The 21,944-nt window shown below is 45.3% G+C and overlaps 1 protein-coding gene across 3 annotated transcripts; it reads right to left on the reverse strand.

Moving 5' to 3' along the window:
* Positions 1–1,452: 1,452 nt before the first annotated feature.
* Positions 1,453–16,419, reverse strand: tbrg4 (transforming growth factor beta regulator 4). Of its 3 annotated transcripts, none has more exons than XM_056286375.1 (12): positions 16,364–16,406; positions 14,383–14,455; positions 13,538–14,050; positions 12,730–13,050; positions 9,094–9,268; positions 7,606–7,763; positions 7,342–7,452; positions 6,513–6,657; positions 4,784–5,035; positions 3,138–3,249; positions 2,925–3,039; positions 1,453–2,022 (listed from the first exon to the last, which is right to left on the reverse strand). In XM_056286375.1, the coding sequence occupies exons 3-12, from the start codon at positions 13,949–13,951 to the stop codon at positions 1,921–1,923; spliced, it is 1,905 nt and encodes a 634-aa protein (XP_056142350.1). In that variant the 5' UTR covers positions 13,952–14,050; positions 14,383–14,455; positions 16,364–16,406; the 3' UTR covers positions 1,453–1,920. The 3 variants fall into 3 exon arrangements, with proteins under 3 accessions (XP_056142350.1, XP_056142352.1, XP_056142351.1); XM_056286377.1 differs by lacking the exon at positions 16,364–16,406 and adding an exon at positions 15,959–16,039; XM_056286376.1 differs by lacking the exon at positions 14,383–14,455 and having other exon boundaries at positions 16,364–16,419.
* Between the last annotated feature and the right edge of the window lie 5,525 nt (positions 16,420–21,944).

Consider the following 21,944-nt stretch of genomic DNA (forward strand, 5'->3'; position numbering starts at 1 on the left):
TCTTTTTTTCCCTTTTAATGCGCATAGAGACGGGTGACAAATTAAAGGAAAAACCTGGATGCGCGACCCCCCTACGGTGAGGGGGTCTGGGGGCTCTGTGGGGGTCATTTTCCTGGCATGGTTTGGTTCCACTTGTCTCCTTAGGGGGAAGGGTCACTGCAGATCAATACGAAGTTATTCTGAGTGACCACCTTCATCCTATGACGAGACATTTCTATCCTGATGGGAGGGGTCTCTTCCAGGATGACGATGTCCCCACCCACAGGGCACAAGGGGGTCACTGAATGGTTTGATGAGGATGATGATGATGATGATGATGGAAATCATATGCTCCGGTCTTCACAGTCACCTGATCTCAACCCAACTGAACACCTACGGGAGATTTTGGACTGACGTGTTAGACGGCGCTCACCACCACCATCATCAAAACACCAAATGAGGGGCGTCCGGGTGGCGTGGCAGTCTATTCCGTCGCCTATCAACAAGGAGATCGCCAGTTCGAATCCCTGTGTTACCTCCGGCTTGGTCGGGCATCCCTACAGGCACAATTGGCCGTGTCTGTGGGTGGGAAGCCGGATGTGGGTATGTTTCCTGGTCGCTGCACTGGCGCCTCCTCTGGTTGGTCGGGGGCGCCTGTTCGAGGGGGAGGGGGAACTGGGGGGAATAGTGTGATCCTCCCACGTGCTACGTCCCCCTGGCGAAACTCCTCACTGTCAGGTGAAAAGAAGCGGCTGGCGACTCCACATGTATAAGAGGAGGCATGTGGTAGTCTGCAGCCCTCCCCGGATCAGCATAGGGGGCGGAGCAACGACCGGGACGGCTCGGAGAGCAGGGTGATTGGCCGGGTACAACTGGGGAGAAAAAAGGGGGGGGGGGCATCTTTTGGAGGAATGGTGTCCATCCCTCCAGGAGAGTTCAGAGACTTGTAGAATCGATGACAAGGAGCAGTGAAGATGTTCTGGAGGCTCGTGGTGGAGCACAACCTCACCAAGACACTTCAAGTTGGCTTCTCCACTAATTTGTCCCCCGTCTGTGTGTATTCTGAAATCCCACTCAGCTTTTATTTGATCAAACAGCGATGGAAATGGCCGCTTCTCAGGAGGCAGACCTACACAGCCTCAAACCCGCACCCACATGTCCGGGAAATAACTCTTTAGCTGCCGCATGTGAAATGACGTGTCTGACTAAACAACCCATTAATAAGAACCCGGTGCAACAGGCCAATGGCGGCACAACACCCGAAACACATCCACACATCACCAAAACCACATCCACAGCCATGCAGAGTACCGTGCTCCGTGTCGCTCGTCCTCCCCAACTGTTCTGAGTCTACTACATGTTCTTATTATGCAAAAATACTAATTACATCATTTCACTCAAACAAAAAAATTCCCGGGCCTGATTGACATTAAATGCTTTTATTCCATCACAAGATGACTTCAGCTTCCTCAAGATGATAATTTAAGTCCCCCCCCCCTCATCTATTCACATGGTTGACATAAAAAGCATAACATTCACCCCCTTAATTCTACACAAGTCCCCAGTGTTTGCTTCTCTGAGCTCTGAACTTCTGGAGATGCATCTCCTCAGCAACAAAAGTCTCTGAATAAATCTTTATTCCACTGAGGACTTGCTCTTTGCTTTGTTATCTCCATTTCTGACTCAGTGTCTCTCTCGCTCTCTGGCAGCAGAACTCACAAAATGCAATCTCCATAGCAACAGGGAAAGCCCCGCATGTTGTCAGGGGAACTGGAGGGAAATTGTGAGCTTGGGACCAGGTTCGAGACAGCCTTGTCGTGAAGCTACACGTCTTTGTGTGTGTGTGTGTGTGTGTGAGTATGAGTGCCCCCTCCCCCCATTGGTTCTGATTTGGATGCGATACTTCAGATTCTCGTTGCAAAGTTTCGCCGTTCCCTCAGTTCACTTGGCCATGTCTTCCGCCACAGCTTTGCTCATCTTATCTCTCAGGTACGCCATCCTCTGCCAGTCCGACGTCAGCCCAAGCCACTCAAAGTACGGCACCTTGGAGGAGACAAAAATACAATATGGTGGTTTACAGACATTCCATGAGGTAATGGGTTAATGACCTACTCTGGTGTCATTTCAAGTGTGTATCGACTGTGACCACAGGGTGCAACAGAAGTCAACAGAAGTAGTTATCTTACATTCAGAGCCATTCTTATTTTACCTTCTATTTCTATTTTTATTATTTCCATTTTCTTATTATCTTGTCAATGTTTCTTTACTAGAGTGTGCGTGTCTGTAATAGGACCCAATCCCCCTCGGGGACGAACGAAGTACTCTGATTACAATGAGGAAGGAATGCTGCTTCCCAGTCTCAGGGACACTCGGTGGCCCACTTTACCTGGCTTACAAGACCGCAGACCTGGGAGACATCGCCGGGGACGCTGCCATTGGCTAACGAGATTGTCCCAGATGAGAAGGAGAGCTTGGATTGGCCTAGATGAAACAAGAGCTGCTGCTGCTAGAGGCTGATAACTATTTATACCAGCCAGCACGGGGGACGCACCTGGCTCTCTGCGCTCCTCTACTACCAGATTGTCTGGCTTTAGCCTACATGATACTAGCCACGGCAGCACACAGCTTGGGCGCTCCAGTTCACAGCAGCATCGGCAGCTTGCCGTAATACTTTGCCTCGCATTGCATCACCACCAATCCCCTGCAGAGTTTGTTATACAAGCCTTTGGAACACAAAAGCCTTGGTTTTTCAAGTAGCGTGCGTGTATTTTTGTCTCTCTTTGACAACAATGACCTCTAGAACAAGCAACCCTTACTTCCATCATCCACTTCAGACTTTCATGTCTTTGCATCTGGCTTTCTTTTTCCCTCCACCTGTGCTTTTCTCTTCTTGTCCTTCTGGAAATCACCCCCCCACCACCCACCTCTTCCAACCCCAACCATACCTCCACTGTGATAAAGCCGGCCAACTGCAGATGACGCGTCATCATTGCAAACCGCCCCAGAAGCTCTTTACTCTTGGACCCAAAGTTGGGGAATTCCCAGGCCAGGAAGGCCAGCCTGAAAAACAAGACGGAAAGAAGAGGGTCAAAGCCTCGAAGCAGGAAAAGCTGAGCCGAACGCTAACGGGCCAGTGTGGGCCGCCGTCTCCGACTCACCGCCGAGCCCCTGCGGGAAGGGCTTGAGCTCCTCCACCGCCGGGTAAATGAGGGGCTGTCAGCGTCAACAGGTCAATGGGCTTGTTCTCACTATCAACCACCACCTCCCCATCTGATTGGACAAGGGAATGTCATTCATTACATAAAAAAGACAACTTATTGGATGAAACAGCAGAATTCAATTTACATCTACCAATTCCACTAAAACCAAGGAAACACAAGGAAATAAGAAAAACATGCACCAAATAAAGCCTGTGGATGTGCAGCCTCCTGGGCGGACCCTCGCACGAATGCCACCGAGTCTAATATGAACTTGCGCTTTCCAAAAAGAAAAGGTTTGCTACGCGGCCATTTTGGTTTAACCCTAAGCCTGTCGTTATCTTCACCATATAATAAAGCTGGGTAAACCCTTTACATCCGCCACTCACACCCATGGTTGACTCAGATCCGGCAGCACCAACAACATACAACACCTTTTTTGATTGCAACCTAGAGGACGCTGTTGCTTCATAATTTAATTTTTTTTTTTTTGCATTGTCCAAAATCTTTTAATAACCATCGATTACGTTGCCGCCTGATCCGAATCAACCGTAGGCGTGACCGCTGACTTAGTTCGGGCAGCGACGGAGAGCGGCGGTAGTCGAGCGAGCACGCGGGTGAACGAAAAGAGGGAGGTGCGACAGTGAATACACACGTTTTTTGAAGGTTTTCAACCAGCGCAACCATGACAGGTTCTTCATCATAGTCATAACTGCGCACAAAACATCTTAGGCTGACGGGTCCAGTAGGTTGTGAGATTAGCACGGATACACACAAGCACACATGTCTAATCCCCTCCAGGCTAACAACAAACGATTATTTGAGCTTGAAGTTAAAGCAACATTATAGAAGTAACGTCATCATCCAGGCAAATAATTTTGTGTGGAATTTTCCCCCCCTTTTCTCTCCAATTGTACCCGGCCAATTACCCCACTCTTCCGAGCCGTCCCGGTCGCTGCTCCACCCCATCTGCCGATCGATCCGGGGAGGGCTGCAGACCGCCACATGCTTCCTCCGATACATGTGGAGTCGCCAGCAGCTTCTTTTCACCTGACAGTGAGGAGTTTCGCCAGGGGGATGTAGCGCGGGGGAGGATCATGCTATTCCCACCAGTTCCCCCTCCCCCCCCGAACAGGCACCATGACCGACCAGAGGAGGCGCTAGTGCAGCGACCAGGACACATACCCACATCTGGCTTCCCACCCGCAGACACGGCCAATTGTGTCTGTAGGGACGCCCGACCAAGCCGGAGGTAACACGGGGATTCGAACCGGCAATTGCCGTGTCGGTAGCAACAGAATAGACCGCTACGCTACCCCGAAGCCCCATCCAGTAAATTTTTAAGACCTATTAAACTTGTATTTCAGAAAATTTAAGACCTTTTAAGGCCTAAAATTCAAATAATTTAAGACTTTTCTAGACTTTTTAAGGACCTGTGAAGACCGTGTACAATGGACAGCACTATATGTCTACCTACACAAGTCTGGTTATTCAGCTTTAAACAGCCTGTTAATGCACAACAATACAAGGTACCGGGTGAGTGACTGTGCATGGAAAACAAGTGGGGGGGCCCAGGGGCATATGTGTTTGCTTCCTCGCTACCTTACCAATAGTCCATCCATAAACCGTGTTGACGCCGGTGCGCAGGGCTTCCGTCCTCCCCCCTACCAAGCTCTGTAGCGCCTCCCTCAGACTGCTCTGCAGAGGGGTGAGGGAGGGGCTATGGTCCACAGTGGAGGGGGCAGTCAGGGATGGGGGAGGGGCCGCACCACGTGAAGAGTCTGCGTGCTCCAAGCGAAGAGTAGCAGCGATGTGGAGGAGCTTCAGACGATAATTCTCTGTTTGAGCTGGACTGCCCTCTGCTGACAGAGAGGGAGATTAACAGAGAACGAACACTTGCTATTCAACTGGGACAGACGCATCCCGACAAAGGGCCTCGTTTGCTAGTGAAAATCCAGGCGTACAATCCATGTCTGTGCGAAAAATAACTACGCCTTTCCAACCAACAACCAATCAGTCATAGACACACACACACACACACATGCACACCACCTTCTTAAGGCAGAGTTTGGGATTTCAAACAGTAAAAAGAGAAGATTATTAAACTTGACCACATCACCTGGGTACAATATGTGTGGTTAAACCAGAGAAAAGGCCAAAATGTCCATCGGGACCAACACTTATCTTGACTATAATGCATTTTCTACATTTATACAATGTAACACTATAGCATGTTATAATGTTATATACATTGTACAATGTAACATTACAGCATGTTATAATGTTATATACATTGTACAATGTAACATTATAGCATGTTATAATGTTATAGACATTATACAATGTAACACTATAGCATGTTATAATGTTATATTCATTATACAGTGTAACATTACAGCATGTTATAATGTTATATACATTGTACAATGTAACATTACAGCATGTTATAATGTTATATACATTGTACAATGTAACATCATAGCATGTTATAATGTTATATACATTGTACAATGTAACATTATAGCATGTTATAATGTTATAGACATTATACAATGTAACATTACAGCATGTTATGTTATATACATAGTAAGACTACAGCTTTCTCAAAATGGTGTAATTAATTTTTGGGTCTGAAACGTAAGGCTCCAGTATCTTTATAATTTGTGTGTGTTGCACATTAATCATGAATTAAAGCTTCATTTCACATTTTCGGGTTATTTGGGAAATGTAACGTACTTATAGTGCTTTTAAAAGCCATCATATGCCGAGGCCTGACAAATTAAAGGCCTGATGTCTGCTTATAGTCACACATTATGATGATTTTTTTTTCGGACCTTGAATCCATTTTGATTGTGTGTGTGTGTATGTGTGTCTGTCCTTGCATTTATGCGTTCATGCTAGGGCTGTGTATTGGTGAAAATCTGGCGATACGATATGTATCACGGTATAGGAGATACGATTCAATATATCGCAATATATTGCGATACTGTAAAAAAGGCGATATACTGCAGTTTCCTAGGCCTGTGTTCTTTGTGCTTATGCTACTTCCTGTCACAGTTTACATTGTTGCGTTGGAGTGGAAGAGTCAAATGACTGAAGATAGATTACAACACTTAATCTAGAGGTCGTGGGGTTACACGACACAAAAAGTTTGTCACGAACCTTTACATGTAAACAATTAAAAGTCGACACAGTGGTTTTGAGAATCGATACAGCATCACAAACGATAATATCGTGATACTCGAGTATATCGATATTTTCTTACACCCCTAATTCACACATAAATTCTTAGTCAACAAAAAGAAAGTTCAAACCACCAATGTTTTGCTGGCTTACTTGAGAGTTGGGTTATGTGTTCGCCCTGCATGAGGGCGGTGAGGTACTGCGGCTTGGCCTGCTGTAAGACGCACAGAGACCATGCCACGTCTGTCCGAAGGAGGGGCTTCAGGCCTGACAGGCAGTCCTCCAGAGCAGGATGGACCTGCACAAAAAAAAACACAACACCAAAATGAAACATGACGGGGGCCATCACCCAAATGCTAAGGTCAAGTTTCAAAAACTAGGGAGTCCGAGAACAAGCATGTTTAACACCAGAACGAAATGACGGCCTTGGATTTTCGAAGTTTAATAACTTTGCCAAAAGAAAAAAAAAATACAGACCTGCCGCTCCGTGAATGCTCTTAAAATTGCATATATTTGCATTGAAATGAGTTTTAGACCAATTGCAAAAAAAAAAAAAAAAAAAAAACAAGTTATGATAAGATCTACCTAAAACGACCATGAACTGTCAAAATTAAAAATAACCGCTTGTTTTAGACCAATTGTGCGCGTCATCGTGTGCGTCATGTCACTATTTATGACGTGTGTTGTCGCATCATTTCCTTCGCAAAGTTTATTGCTCTGTCCTAGAAACACACCGGCGTTCTCCAGTGCATTAATTTTGCTGTCAGTCGTTTCCTAACAGACATAATAACATATGCAACACATTAATATCTCAACTGGGTATTTATCTTGACAGAATATAGAGTTTAAAAACCGGCGGTCATTTTGACCGCCCATGGTCGTGTTAGGTAGGAGTGAAATCCCGGTGGTTCTGGTGTTAAATCAGGACGAGTTTGTTCATCTGTGAATCGAAGATGGCGTCGACGTGTCGGAGCCGAGCTACCTTGCTGTAGAACTCCTCGGCTTTGTGGGGCTTGAAACCCAGTCTCGCCAACGTCATCAGCAGATTGCAGAGCTGAGGCGTACTGTACTTCAGATGGTTTGCTGTGTAATGCTGGAGGAAAAAAATGTGTAAAGAAAGTAAAAGAGAGACGAACAGACAAAGAAAATACAGATGTTTCAGATGAGATCGTCTGCTATCTGAGCGAAAGCGTCGGTGATATTGAAAATGAGCTGCGTGATAACTGGCCACCGGCTTGGGCCCTACCTCGGTAAAGGCCTCAAAGAGAGGGCGGTGGAGCCACTTGAGGAAGCCCAGGGATTTCGCACAGCGTGTGACGTCAGCCGGGCTGAGCTCAGGCACTCTGGGTAACAACTCTGAGGCCATTCGCTGCAACACCTGAGAATGGTGGAAATTCAGTTTCCCTGAGAAAAAGCAGAGGGAAAACAGAAATGACTAACATCCGTTTCATGTCATCCAGCAGACACTGATAGTGCTAAAATGAATATTGTGGGTTTCAACAAGTTAAATTTAAGACTTTCTAGGACCTTCATGGTCATACCGGCAAAAGTATGACAGAATAAAAATAAGTCCCTATTACTTACAAAAGTATATGATTTCTTTTTTCCCCACATTTTTTATTACAACGCTCATTGCAATATAATAAAAATACACAACATAATATAACAGCTGAGTGTGCTTGGACAAATTTTGACCCTGAGGTTTCTTCCTTTTTTTTTTCCTCCCTGTTTAAAGTTTTTGTTTTTTTTGGGAGTTGATCCTTATCAAATGCGAAGGTCTAAGGACAGGATGTTGGGGATAGCGTAAATAATAGACATTTTGATCCACATTCCATACCAGCTGGTGGTGGTAATGCACCATTTAGTTGTATTGCTGTAAAGCCCTGAGGCTAATTTGTGTTATTGGGCTATGCGAATAAAATTGACTTGACTTGACTTGACTTGACTAGGCCGCAAAGCTTGTGGTCCTGTTCTCCTGCCAAGGCAAAGAAGAAAGACCTCCATCATCTGGTCAATTTTTAAGACCTATTAAAATCGTATTCAAGACGATTTAAGACCATTTCAGGCCTAAAGTGGACATAATTGAATTTGAGACGTTTTAAAACGTTTCAAGGACCCACGGATACCCTGGTAAAAATGCTGTTGTTGGGTTTTTTTGGGGATTTTCCCCTCTTTTTCTCCCCAATTGTACCCGGTCAATTACCCCACTCTTCTGAGCCATCCAAGTTGTTGCTCCACCCCCTCTGGCGATCCGGGGAGGGCTGCAGACTACCAAATGCCTCCTCCGATACCTGTGGAGTCGCCAGCCGCTTCTTTTCACCTGACAGTGAGGAGTTTCACCAGGGGGTCGCAGCGCATGGGAGGATCACACTATTCCCCCCAGTTCCCCCTCCCCCCTGAACAGGCGCCCCGACTGACCAGAGGAGGCGCTAATACAGTGACCAGGACACATCTGGCTTCCCACCTCCAGACACGGCCAATTGTGTCTGTAGGGACGTCCGACCAAGCCGGAGGTAACACAGGGACTTGAACCGGCGATCCCCGTGTTGGTAGGCAACAGAATAGACCGCTACGGTACACGGACGCCCCAAAATGCAGATTTTTAACATCTGAGACACGGGTGGCATGAAAGGCAGCCAAATTAGTGAGGTGTCCAGATATTTCAGATCTTCAGTGTACGTATATATCTTCCATATTAGCGAAGAGGACATGACAGGAGCACGTGTTATGTTACCATAGGCATAGGCCAGGTCCAGTAACAGGGCGGTGGTGAGGTCTGACGACGGTTTCTGGAGGAGGTGATAAGACAGCGCTCTGAGCAAAGGGATGGACCTGCGGCTCTGAGCTGCGATGGACACGCACACCCTGCGGATGTCTTCTGCTGAGAAGCTCTCAGCCAGCTCCAGAGCCTGGGAGGGAGAATCACAGAGGACGCTTAAATAAATAAAAACACACACACACACACACACACACACACACACACGGCATACATGATAAAAACACATTTACTTCACGTGAATGACTGACAATAAAGAGCTCACACAAGTACGATATCCATCTCCTTTATGTCATCATCTACAATTTCATGAATGCCACCACTGAAACTATTTTAACTACTCGGAGAAATCCCCTTGACTGCTTATGTAAATGCTCCGACGTCACTTGGGTTCAGCAAACGGTGAGCGAGATATAAAAAATTCAGCCTTTCCTGGTGGTTTTTTCTACCCATGTTTTTTTCAGCTTCAACACCAGGAAAGTGTCTCAGTTTATTTATGTATGTATGTGTGTGTGCATGTGTGTCGGGCGGTACAGTGGTGCAGTGGTTAGCGCAGTTGCCTCTCAGCAAGAAGGTCCTGGGTTCGAACCCCGGGTTTGTCCAACCTTGGGGGGGGGGGCTATCTCAGGTCGTCCTCTGTGTGGAGTTTGCATGTTCTCCCCGTGTCTGTGTGGGTTTCCTTCGGGGGCTCCGGTTTCCTCCCACAGTCCAAAGACATGTAGGTCAGGTGAGTTGGACCATAAAGGTGTGAATGTGTGTCGGCCCTGTGATGGATTGGCGACCTATCCAGGGTGTCTCCCCGCCTGCCGCCCACTGACTGCTGGGATAGGCTCCAGCATCCTGCGACCTGAATTCAGATAAGCGGCATGGATATTTAAAAAAAATATATATATACATTATCAATCCATATAATGTTGTTATCCTGTTTCAGTGTTATATCCTTCTCTCACTCCGATGTGTGACTGTTTTGTCTTGTCTCTTCTCCTGCGTATGTGAAAGATGTGAGTCTCATTTGTGTGCATGTGTAGTCTCTGTCCTCTCAGGTCTACGTGGTGATGCTGGTCGCGTGGCTCAGGTCATGGGCTGTTCTGGTGGCATCAGGACACTGCTTGGCATCCTCCTCATCATATTCTTCATTCATCCATCCATTATTCAAACCGCTTATCCACCTCTCAGGGTCGCGGGGATGCTGGAGCCTATCCCAGCAGTCATTGGGTGGCAGGCGGGGAGACACCCTGGACAGGCCGGGGAGACACCGCCAGACCATCACACAGGGCCGACATACACTCATACCTAGGGGCAATTTAGCAAGGCTGATTCACCTGACCTCCATGTCTTTGGACTGTGGAAAGAAACCCATGCAGACAAGGGGAGAACATGCAAACTCCACACAGAGGACGACGCGGGACGACCCCCAAGGTTGGACTACCCTGGGGCTCGAACCCAGGACCTTCTTGCTGTGAGGCGATCGCGCTAACCACTGCGCCACTGTGCTCACAGGCTCTTGACATTAAATATTAGAAGCTAACGACCTGTGCATGAATTTACGTTGCATTTCCTATTCAATAAACTGACAGTTTGGTGGAGAACTAGTTTGATGGATATATAAGATAGATTGATGCAGATAGTTCAAAAGCTAAATATGCAGGATAACTCACAATAACTTAGGTTGATAACTTAACACATACCAAAATAAGTTGTTTGTCTGAGGAAAAGTAGCATTTGCCATTTTTTTACAGACAGTTTGATATGTAATTTTCAGTGTTTGGAGGATTTGTTGTTGTTTTTTAAACTTGTCTACTTCCTTCCATCCATTATACAAGCCACTTATCCCAATCGGGGTTGCGGGATGCTGGAGCCCATCCCAGCAGTCATCGGGCAGCAGGCGGGGAGACATCCTGGACAGGCCACCAGTCCAGCACAGGGCCGACACACTGTCTACTTCTACTTCCTACTTCTACCACATTGTCTATTTCCTTGGAAATAAAATGGCCGTTTTTTTTTTGGGGTTTTTTTTTCTCCCCTCTTCTCTCCAATTGTACCCAGCCAATTACCCCACTCTTCCAAGTTGTCCCGGTCACTGCTCCACCCCCTCTGCCGATCCGGGGAGGGCTACAGACTACCACATACCTCCTCCGATACATGTGGAGTCACCAGCCGCTTCTTTTCACCTGACAGACAGGAGTTTCACCAGGGGGACGTAGCGCGTGGGAGGATCATGCTATTCCCCTCAGTTCCCCCTCCCCCCCGAACAGGTGCCCCGACCGACCAGAGAAGGCGCTAGTGCAGTGACCAAGACACATACCCACATCCGGCTTCCCACCTGCAGACACAGCCAATTGTGTATGTAGGGACCCCTGACCAAGCCGGAGGTAACACGGGGTTTCGAACCACCGATCCTCGTGTTACCAGGCAACGGAATAAACCGCTACGCTACCCGGACGCCCCTATGGCCGTTGTTCTTAATAGTCCAGGCTTGTGATTCAGCTCCATCTAGAGCTGGACAATATATCTACATAATGTCAATATGTGGTGTAGGATTGTGATTCTGGTAGTATGGTGATACAACTTAAATGCTGTCAGTCCCTGGTCTTAAAGGCTGCATTACAGTATAGCAAGACAATTTTTTGAACTTATTTGTCTGTTTTAGCTCAGTGAAATGAACAATGAATGTCTCTACCTGACTGCTCATCATATCCACATTAATAATGATCATTTATCATTATTTTCTTGTGTGTAAATATCTTATGAAAGCACCAATAGTCTTCCGATGCATATCAACTTATTATCCATATTGAGGTATTCAGTCAAAAATATCATATTTGTCCGGGTAGCATGGCGATCTATTCCGTTGCCTACCAACACAGGGATCACCGGTTCGAATCCCCGTGTTACCTCCGGCTTGTTCGGGCGTGCCCTACAGACACAATTGGCCGTGTCGGCGGGTGGGAAGCCCGATCTGGGTATGTGTCCTGGTCGCTGCACTAGTGCCTCCTCTTGTCGGTCGGGGCGCCTGTTCAGGGGGGAAGATGAACTGGGGGAATAGCGTGATCCTCCCACGTGCTACGTCCCCCTGGTGAAACTGCTCACTCTCAGGTGAAAAAAAGCGGCTCGCGACTCCACATGTATCGGAGGAGGCGTGGTCGTCTGCAGCCCCTCCTCGGGTTGGCAGAGGGGGTGGAGCAGTGACCGGGACGACTCGGAAGAGTCGGGTAATTGGCCAAAGTACAATTGGAGAGAGAAAAAAAAGAGGAGGGGGGGTCAAAAAAATAAAATAAAATCATATTTGATTCCGTCAATATCGCTCAGCTCTGGTTCCGTCACAGCCAGTAAATCAGGCAGCAATTCAGGTTGCACTCTTTTTTGAACTACGTTTAAACCAAACACACAAATGTCACAATCTCCAAATTGACAAATTTTGAGGAATTGTTTGCAAATTCCCCCCATTACGAAAAATTGTACAGACATTAGAAGAGGACAATCTGTGTTCATTCCCTTCTCACATAGCTGTTGTGTAGCATAATGGCAGCTTTGAGGCTGATGGGGTGTTAAAACCAGTTCAAGTTCAAGTGTAAAGTGTGCCTTTGTGTATACCTTGTCTTCTAGTCTGTCCATCAAGGTGGGTGACATGTGTTCTCCTTTGGATATCAGACTGCTCACAGTTTTGGAATCGGAAATCTCAGTCCAGCGCAGCTCCAGCTGTTTTAAAGCGGCATTCACTATGGCCACCTCCTGCTGGCCTTTCCTTCCTGTCCCCGCATCCAGCAGGTAGGCCAGTTGCTTGTAGCTCAGCCTGCGGATTCGCCACAGAACCTCCATCTCAACTGAGCTCAGCACAGCGGCCGTGGAGGGCCCATTCAGAACCCAAAGAGCCCTTAAGACAGAAACTAGAGTGCCATTCCACACTTTAGAGACCTGGTTAAAAAAACCACACACACACAGACACAGAGACACACACACACACACACACACACAAAAACATATCACCCTAAATATCAAGCATGCTACTTTAAACTGATGCTACTCAGCTAGTAACGGTTTTCATCATGCCATTTTATGTGAAAGTTGTATATAAGAAAAGTTGAATGAAACTGCCAGAATATCAAAATAACTAAAAAAAAAATAATGCTGCAAAAAAATTTTTCCACTTGCTTCAAGTGACAAAGCTGACAAGTGGCTGAATAGACCATATGAGAAAGAACGGTGGCAAAATGACTTTTCAATTTCTCTAATGGCAAATATTATACAATCTTTCTATTGCTTCTCTTGAATGTTATTGATGACACACAGATTCTAAAGCCAGCTAAAGAAAACACAAATGATTCACATTGGATTTTTTTTTACACTTTGTCACCTTAACATGGCCAGCATTTTGTCTGTCTATACCTTCTAGTACCCTTACCTGCCTGTTTATATTATCCATCATATCCTGCAGCCTTGGATCCTTCATTAGTTCTGAGTTTTCTACTATAAACTTGCCCTTAGCTCCCTGGACCAACCGTGCCAACTTCACCACAGTCTTAGCAGCTTGATTGGCATTTCCGCCCTGCTCTTTCCAGGCATGCAGAACTTCCTCTGGGGTCGTTGCCTTTTCCACAAGATCATCCAGTTGGGTGCGTGTAGGTGTTGGGGAAAGGTTCTCCTCTAGAGCAAAAGCCCTCCCCTCACAAAATAACCTCCCTGAAATCCGGGGCAAGGCCTGAACCCAAACCAGGTCTGCAGGCCCAGCCAAAGGGGAAGGCAGACGGGCCACTGCAGCCTGAGGGGAAGCCCTGGAGAAGAGACGGGCCCATCTACCCAATAAACGACCAGCCATGGGGTCGGCTGGAAAGGATATGGAGCAGCTGGGAGAGGGGGAGACCTGAGGGACAATTTCTCACAATGCAGCAGCCAGAGTCACCATTCCATACAACACCTGAAGGACAGAATGAAAGGTGAGTTTAGGGCTGCATGATTATGGCTAAAATTATCATCACAATTATTTGTCTTAATATTGCAATCACGATACAATCTGTAAGTAAGAGCAAAGAGTCTTCACACAACATATTACAAGCACAGAGAACAGATCTGCAAGAGAAGTTAACAGAGGAAGAATGGTCAGAAGCACGCTCTTTAGTTCAAACCCAAACTACAAACACACATTCTAAACTACTGCAGTATAAGTGGATAAGCAGACAGTACATTACTCCAAGTAGGTTGCATCACTTTAACCCCAATATTCCCAACACTTGCATTAAATGTAATCACCAGAGAGGATCTTTGTTCCAACTGCATGTTGGAATGCCCCCAGATAATCTGTTTTTGGAAGAAGCTGCTGGATCTGTAAAGAGGTAAGAGGTGTCTCTTAATCCTAAATCATGTATATTGAATATTTACCCAGATGGTTTTGTGACCTCTAAAAATGTAGGATCCGTACTCAACATCTGCTTTTTGGAAGCTAAACGGTGTGCAGTCTGCACATGAATGAAACAAACAACCTATGTAATTTCACAATGGCTGAAAGGGATGACTTTGTACTTTGCTTTAGAAAAGATAAGTTACACCGCAAAGAATAAGCTTGACAAGTTTTGGGGCATTTGGAACATCTTCTGTAACTTCCTGGAGAATCATAATATTGAAGTAGATGGATGGAATGTTGAACTGTATTGAACTGATTCCCATTTAGGGCGGTATCTCGCCCTCCCCTCGTTTTTCTTTTTTTAAACAACAATAATTCTTATTTGAATTTACTCATTATTGTTTAGTCATCATCATCTATGCTGTATTTTTGTACACATATACACCTTGTTCTGTGTTGTTCTTTTTTCTAAAACAAAATAATTCAATAAAGACATGTTTAAAAAATATTGCAATCACGATTATTCATCCATTCTGGGGAACAGAATAGTTGGTAACACTTTAGTATGGGGAACATAAAAAAACTTAATTACTAGTGAATTAGTAATGATCAAGATGTCACTTTAGTATGGGGAACATATTCTAAGTAACAAAAACTTAATTTACAGTAATTTAACACTATTAACACTTGTAGTTTTTTGTTTTGTTATGTAAGAACAGACCATATTCATTAAGTGTTAGTAAGGGAGAATAACTCTTCTTGTGGTACTACCACCTTATAAAGTCCAGACTAAGCAAAGCATATTGCGATGGTACTACTAATAAGCAATAATTCTGAGGTTATAGAGGGAAAACTCATAGTTAATGGCTTACTGGTTGTATAATAAGGCCATGCAGAATAAGGCATTAATGAGTGCGTAATAATGACCAATTAAGAGCCAATATGTTGCTAATTTGCATGCTAATAAGCACCTAATTAATGGTGACTACATTCCCCATACTAAAGTGTTACCAAATAGTTTTACTGAGTATTTTAAACCAACAGACAACTGTCCTTGACATTCATTATGAATTTTGTAAACCTATAGTAAATAAGCATTAACATGTGCACCTTCTAATCAAAATAATAATACTTCACACCAGAGCAAGCCAAACCCAGCAGAAACAATCACCCCCCCCCCCCCCCCGGCCACGATCAGTTAATTGTGGTCGCCATGGTCAAGATCGTTTTTAACATCCAATTTATTTTGCAGCTCCAGATGAGATGGAAGTTTCGGCAAAGGAGACATTTATGCTCTTGAAATGTTAGTTACATGATGGTGGATGAGCGGACTTGTTCTCTTCTTAATTCATTGATAAGTCTATCTGTCATGAAACAATGCTGGTCCAATTGTTTAGCGTCATCATATTTCAAGAAGTTTGCAAGAAGTCAAACCGTCTTTCATTCGCCTTTTGTTCTCAGTGTTGTGAGGATCCCTCTACCCACCAAATAAACTGGGAGCTGCAGCAGTCCTGGGCTCCCAGCCTGGTACGGCTAGCTACCAAGCGACACAACTTGGTGGCTAGCCGGCTTGGTTGTGTAACACCACATGAAGGGTTAGGGACACACATGTCATCGTGAACAGCAATTTCAGGGATTTTCTTTTTTAACCTCCACCGACCCAAACCATCATGCACTTCAAGGATAATGATACTGAAGAGGTGTCCAGTGGACCACCGATTTCCTCCCAGCAAGCTGTTCCTGACCTTGCGAGCAGGGAATGAGGCGTTATGAAAGGTTTACGGCGGCAGCGACGCTCCCTTCTCTTCCCGTGTAACAGGTATTATGGCTAACAGTAGCATGGGACACATATGACGGGAACATCTGATATAACCCCACAGCACGGCTTACCTGGACAAATTAAATAACCTGACAAAGTCTACGGCGCCGTCATTCGCATGGCGCTGTCAGTAACAGTCGCACGTAAATGACGTCAGGCTGACGTCGTCACGTGACCCGCGCTCTAAGCAGCCGTTGGTTGGAACTTTTTCGCGTCCCGGTGACGCGCTCAGTCACCGGCTCATGACAACAACGTGTCAGGTCAGCCCACCAGCCACATTTTTTTGGAATAACTTAGTGAATGATGTTGAATGGAAGAAAGTTCGGTCGTTACCACAAGGATTTTTTTTAACAAACAAAGTCAAAGAGATTTCATTTACATTGCTACACAAATTCTACCCTGCAAAACAATATTTATCAAAGTTTAAAAATGATACAGATGTTGAATGTTCTTTTTGCCAAATGCATCTGAAACATGTGTCCACTTATTCTGGTCATGTCAGTTCACTATTTTGTTCTGGTGAGAATTTAGCAGCAGCTTTTGGAGGCGACCACGACGGAAATGGAAAAATTAAAACGGTAGTTTGACAAAAAAAAAAAAGAAATTATCCTTAAACATGCACAAAACAGAGTTTATGTTGTTTGGAAATTATAAAATAAACACCAAAGTAAAAGCAGTGATTGACAATATCCCAACTACTTACTACTACTACTACTACTACTACTACTACTACTTTCGGCTGCTCCCGTTAGGGGGCGCCACAGTGGATCATCCATTTCCGTGTCTTCCTGTCCTCTGCATCTTCCTCTGTCACACCAGCCACCTGCATGTCCTCCCTCACCACATCCATAAACCTCCTCTTTGGCCTTCCTCTTCTCCTCTTCCCTGGCAGCTCCATATTCAGCATCCTTCTCCCAGTATACCCAGCATCTCTCCTCCACACAGGTCCAAGCCATCTCCACCTTGCCTCTCTTGCTTTGTCTCCACACCGTCCAACCTGAGCTGTGCGAGCAAAGCTGGCAAGGAGCATTGCAGTCATGGGAAAAGCAAGACACATTCTGGATCATAAATCATTGCACACTCCGTATTGTTCATTTATTTTACCATATCTGAGCTACTGTGTGGAGGTATGGGGTAACACCTACAAAACCACCCTATAACCATTATGTATACTACCAAAAAAAAGAGCCATAAGGATAGTTAATAATGTGGGATATGGTGAACACACCAACAAGCTATTTTTAAAGTCAAGTGCCTTGAAGTTCAGGGAATTAGTAGAATTTAACACAGCACAAATAATGTTCAAAGCAAGAAACAATCTATTACTGAGTAATATGCAAAACATATTCTCAGATGGAGAAGGGGAATGTAATTTGAGAGGGAAATTAAACTTCAAGAAATGACGTGTTCGAGCAACTTTGAAGAGCATGGGGCATTTTAATCTGTGGGGTAAAATTGTGGAGCAGTCTGAGCATGGAGCTCAAACAAAGTCAAACATTACACAGTTCAAGAAGAAGCACAAAGGACTGATTATCAACAGATATAGGCATGATGAAGAGTTGTGTTAACTGTCTTAAGTTTTATTTATCTGTAAACATTTCTTATTACATTTTTTTCCATATTTCTTTCTATGATACCGAGTAGATATTTGGGTTGTATGTGGCACTGAGATCTGTTTATTCTTGGCACATAACATTAGGATGTGTTTTTATTTTCTCTTATCGTTCACAATAGTTGAGTTTGTATTGTGCAGTACACTGAATGTGAACTACACAGTACAGTGGGAACTGAGTTTGTAATGTATAGTAGCTGAATTAACTTAACAGTGGCTGAGAAGGGGTAGGAAAAAATCCTCCTACTGCTTTTCCAACATGTAACAAATAATCTGATGCACACAGAGATTTGTTCACTGAGTCTGATGTGTGGATTTGTTGATCACTTCAGATTATTGGCACTGGCTTATCTGTATGTAATATCCTGCTTATTCACATGTTCAAATAAATCATCGTCATTATCATCACTGTCTGATGTCTTTGGTCAGGCATGCCAAATGTGTCATTTGAAGTGCAAACTCAAACATCCCTGATATATTCATCCAGGCAAAACTTTTCACACTGGCAAATTCCATGTTGCCCATCCGACCGCCATCCCAGCGCCATTTGAGATGGTATGACTATGGTATCACCTAGTGGACAGTACAGTACTTCTACAGCAGGGCTAAATGGCAATTGACATCATAAAAGTGCTAAAGTTTATTGATATTATTATTATTATTATCATTATAATTATTTGGGTATATTATATTTGCCCTTGAAAAGCAACTCAAAAAAAATCAAAAACACATGTCAAAGGTTATTTTGGAAGAGAGGAAAAGAGAGGAAAGCAGAGGGCTCCCTCCCATCATCATCATCAGACTATCCAGCCCATCGGCGGTCGCTCGGGGTCAAGTATGACTGTCATCCTTCTGGGTCCTTCTGGGTCTTCACGTGGGTGTAGAGGCCCACCCTGGAGCCACATAATGGGAGGACGCCTGCGCGTGACAGCTTTTTACGTGGAGTGGCTGATCCACCTGCAGCCACCACACTGTCCTTGGCAGGGGGTGGCCAGGGTCCAATGGCATGGAGAACCAAGACAATTGGGGACCACCCTCTGTTGCAGCCTTAATACGCCTTCACTGCCGTTGTGACCTGGAGACATCTTCTACCAGTTCCGCTGTTGAGGTCTTTGTTGGTTCGCGCTTCTTCTTGAACCTCCCCCTTGACCTATCCGCCTTGGGTGACCCCACCAGGGGCCAAGCTCCGGACAGCATAGCTCTTGGGATCATTGGTACATGCAAAATTCTCCACCACAGCATGGTGGTGATTCAGGAGAAGCATCATCAGAAGACAAAGAAGAGTGCTCATACCTTATCTGTACAGTACCTTTCTCATACAGCCCAGGAGAACATGAAGTATTAATCCTGGTATTGCAGTTTATGTATGCAGCAACTGTGCCTCTGGCTCTGAAGATGAGTCAAATTAAAGTGAATTCAGGTGACTTGTACAACTTGTTTTTAATGACAGTTGCAAAAGGCCTCACTTTTTCCCCAATAAAAACACCAGCATCCCCACAACACTTGAACAAATGCATCTCGCAAAGAAGAACTGTTAATTTAGGAACAAGAGGACAAAAAGTCATGGACTTAATTGCTGCTTGTAATATGTCGGTGGCATTCTCAAGCGAGTGCTTTGCTGGAATTCGTTCTTTTTTAATCCCGGTTGTAGGCTAAAAAACAGTCGTAGACAAAATTATCGCCTCACAAAATTATAACAGCTAGTGTTGCTAATGCTAGCTGTTCTGGTCTGAGCTTTTGGGGGGAAAGGCTCTGACGTCATATAACCTCTGCAAATAAACTCACTATGACACAGCACCATCCAACACCAGTATGAAATGACCCCTAATCTGCAGCTCAGGGCATCACAAAAAGCCAGCCAACCAGATGGAAATAAATAAATAAACCGACCTTGATATCTGACCCAAAGTTAACATGGTACAAGAAGAGCTGACATTCTGTTGCGTTTGAAAAAGACGGAGAGTTTCAAAACCCCCCAACGTGCAGACTGATGAAATTTTTCTCCAGAGCAGGTCAAAGTTCACTGCTAGTTCTAAATTACAGGAGGTAGAAAATTAAGCTAACTGTAGAAAACAACGACCTGTGGTTTGTGCGTGGACGTATGTAGACCTTGTTTACACTTGGTTTTAAAATGCGTTCTGGGCGATCGGCTCACAAGTGGACACATCGCTGTTTATACCTGTGACTATCATACGTCACCAGATGCGCCCTGCTGATCACTTGTGATCAGATTTCATTACTAAGAAGAAGAAGAAGAAGAGGAGGAGGAGGAGAAGGGGAAGAAGATGATGATGATTATGATGATGATGATGATGATTACATCCTTGTCAGGGACGCATCCGGACGCATTAGCATTTACACTACAAAAGATATGTGGTCAAATGTGTCCCAGACCACCTCAGCAAGTGGTTTGAGTAACCGGTTCACAAAACGTTTTGGTGGTCGTTTACACTTGTGTTTGGCGCTGTCCACTTGTAAGCCGATCACAAAAACGCATTTTAGAACCGAGTGTAAACGGGGTCTGTGTGTGTTTGTGAACATGCTTTTGTCAGTCACCTTCTGTGTCTCGCTCTTCCCCCCCTTCTCCTTTACTCCTGCCATCAACATGCAGCTGGTTGCGATGTGAGCTGATAATACCGCTGTGATAACATGCATTTACACTGCCGCGGCCGTTCAACCGCATGCTGTACGGTTCTGACGCCATTAAACACAACTTATCTAACCTGGCTGTTGTTCACCCAGGATGCAACAGGAAACGGGCAGGGGCAGGGGGGACAGAGTGACCTTAGCTCCCTTCTCAAGAAGTTTGGTTTAACGTTAAAGTTACATGTAATAGCTTCAAAGTGCTGGATCTGACTGTATGTGTTGTAGGTGATTATATAATCTCCTTCTTCCGGCTTGTTCCCTGTTTCTTAGGGGGTCGCCACAGCGGATTTTACAGTTTCCATCGGTACCCTGTGAGGGCACAGCACCAATGGCGGCCATTGTTAGTCCGGGCCTTGACCGATCTGGTATGGTCTTGTCAATCCGCATACTGATTTGACTAACTTCAACTTGAGCGCCGAATTAATATTACAGATTTATCCACCATTGACTAGCTGGGATCACGGTATGCCCACACCTGAACCCGATCACAGTCCCCTTTTGTTTCTTGTTAGGGTCACAATATTCCCACCATTACTTTAGAGTGGAATGGCCCCTGTTTCAGTGGCTCCTCGTGTCGTGTTCGGGGGGCCGCTGATGCAGGTTTGGCGTCACAGCGGCGCTGCAGAAAACCTCTCGCAGTAAAAGGCAGCATTGACCAAATGAGCCTTTCACTGAAAAGTTAAGCGATGTCCTTGACCTGATGGGTATGAACGAGACGCCTTGTCCGCACTTCTCCCAAAGTCTTGTATACGTTCATTCCGTGAGGGAGTTTTCAACCTTTTTCGGTGCCATTGGCAAACCGTCGCACACCTTCAAACTCGCAGTCACAAACCAAACCCAAACTGTCCAAGCCTGTGGGACTAACGTGTGTGAATTCTGTTATAATGTGGCTTTATCCACCTGCAGGCCTTCGCTTAGCGGTGGTAACCTTTAAATTCAGGTGACGCCATCCTGTGATTGAAAGGTGGTAAAGCTTAATCCCATGATGCATAGCAAAGTCTCACGATCGACAAGACTGTATGTCCATGACTGTATTTTCACTCTGCCAATGTGCCTGTGAGCAAGGCAGTTTTGCAGCACGTGCGACAGGCCGGGTGGAGCCGCTCAGTGGTCAACTACAGAAGACTGGCTGTACTTTTCTGCTCGGAGGTGTGAGTCTAACTCCATGTCAATCGGGTAGGGTGACATTGGTCCACCTTAACCTTCACCGTTCCTCTGCTTTTTGCTCCACCAGGTTGTTATCAGCAACAGAAACGTGCTGGCAGGAGATACGAGATACCAAAGACATACAGGCCTACGCACAGGTTCTGATAGGACTGTGAGATTGTGTGTGTGTGTGTTGTGTGTGTGTGTGTGTGTGTGTGTGTGTGTGTGTAACCTGGCTAGGGGTGACA

The sequence above is a fragment of the Lampris incognitus genome, chromosome 9 (genome assembly GCF_029633865.1).
Source record: "Lampris incognitus isolate fLamInc1 chromosome 9, fLamInc1.hap2, whole genome shotgun sequence".
NCBI lineage: Eukaryota > Metazoa > Chordata > Actinopteri > Lampriformes > Lampridae > Lampris > Lampris incognitus.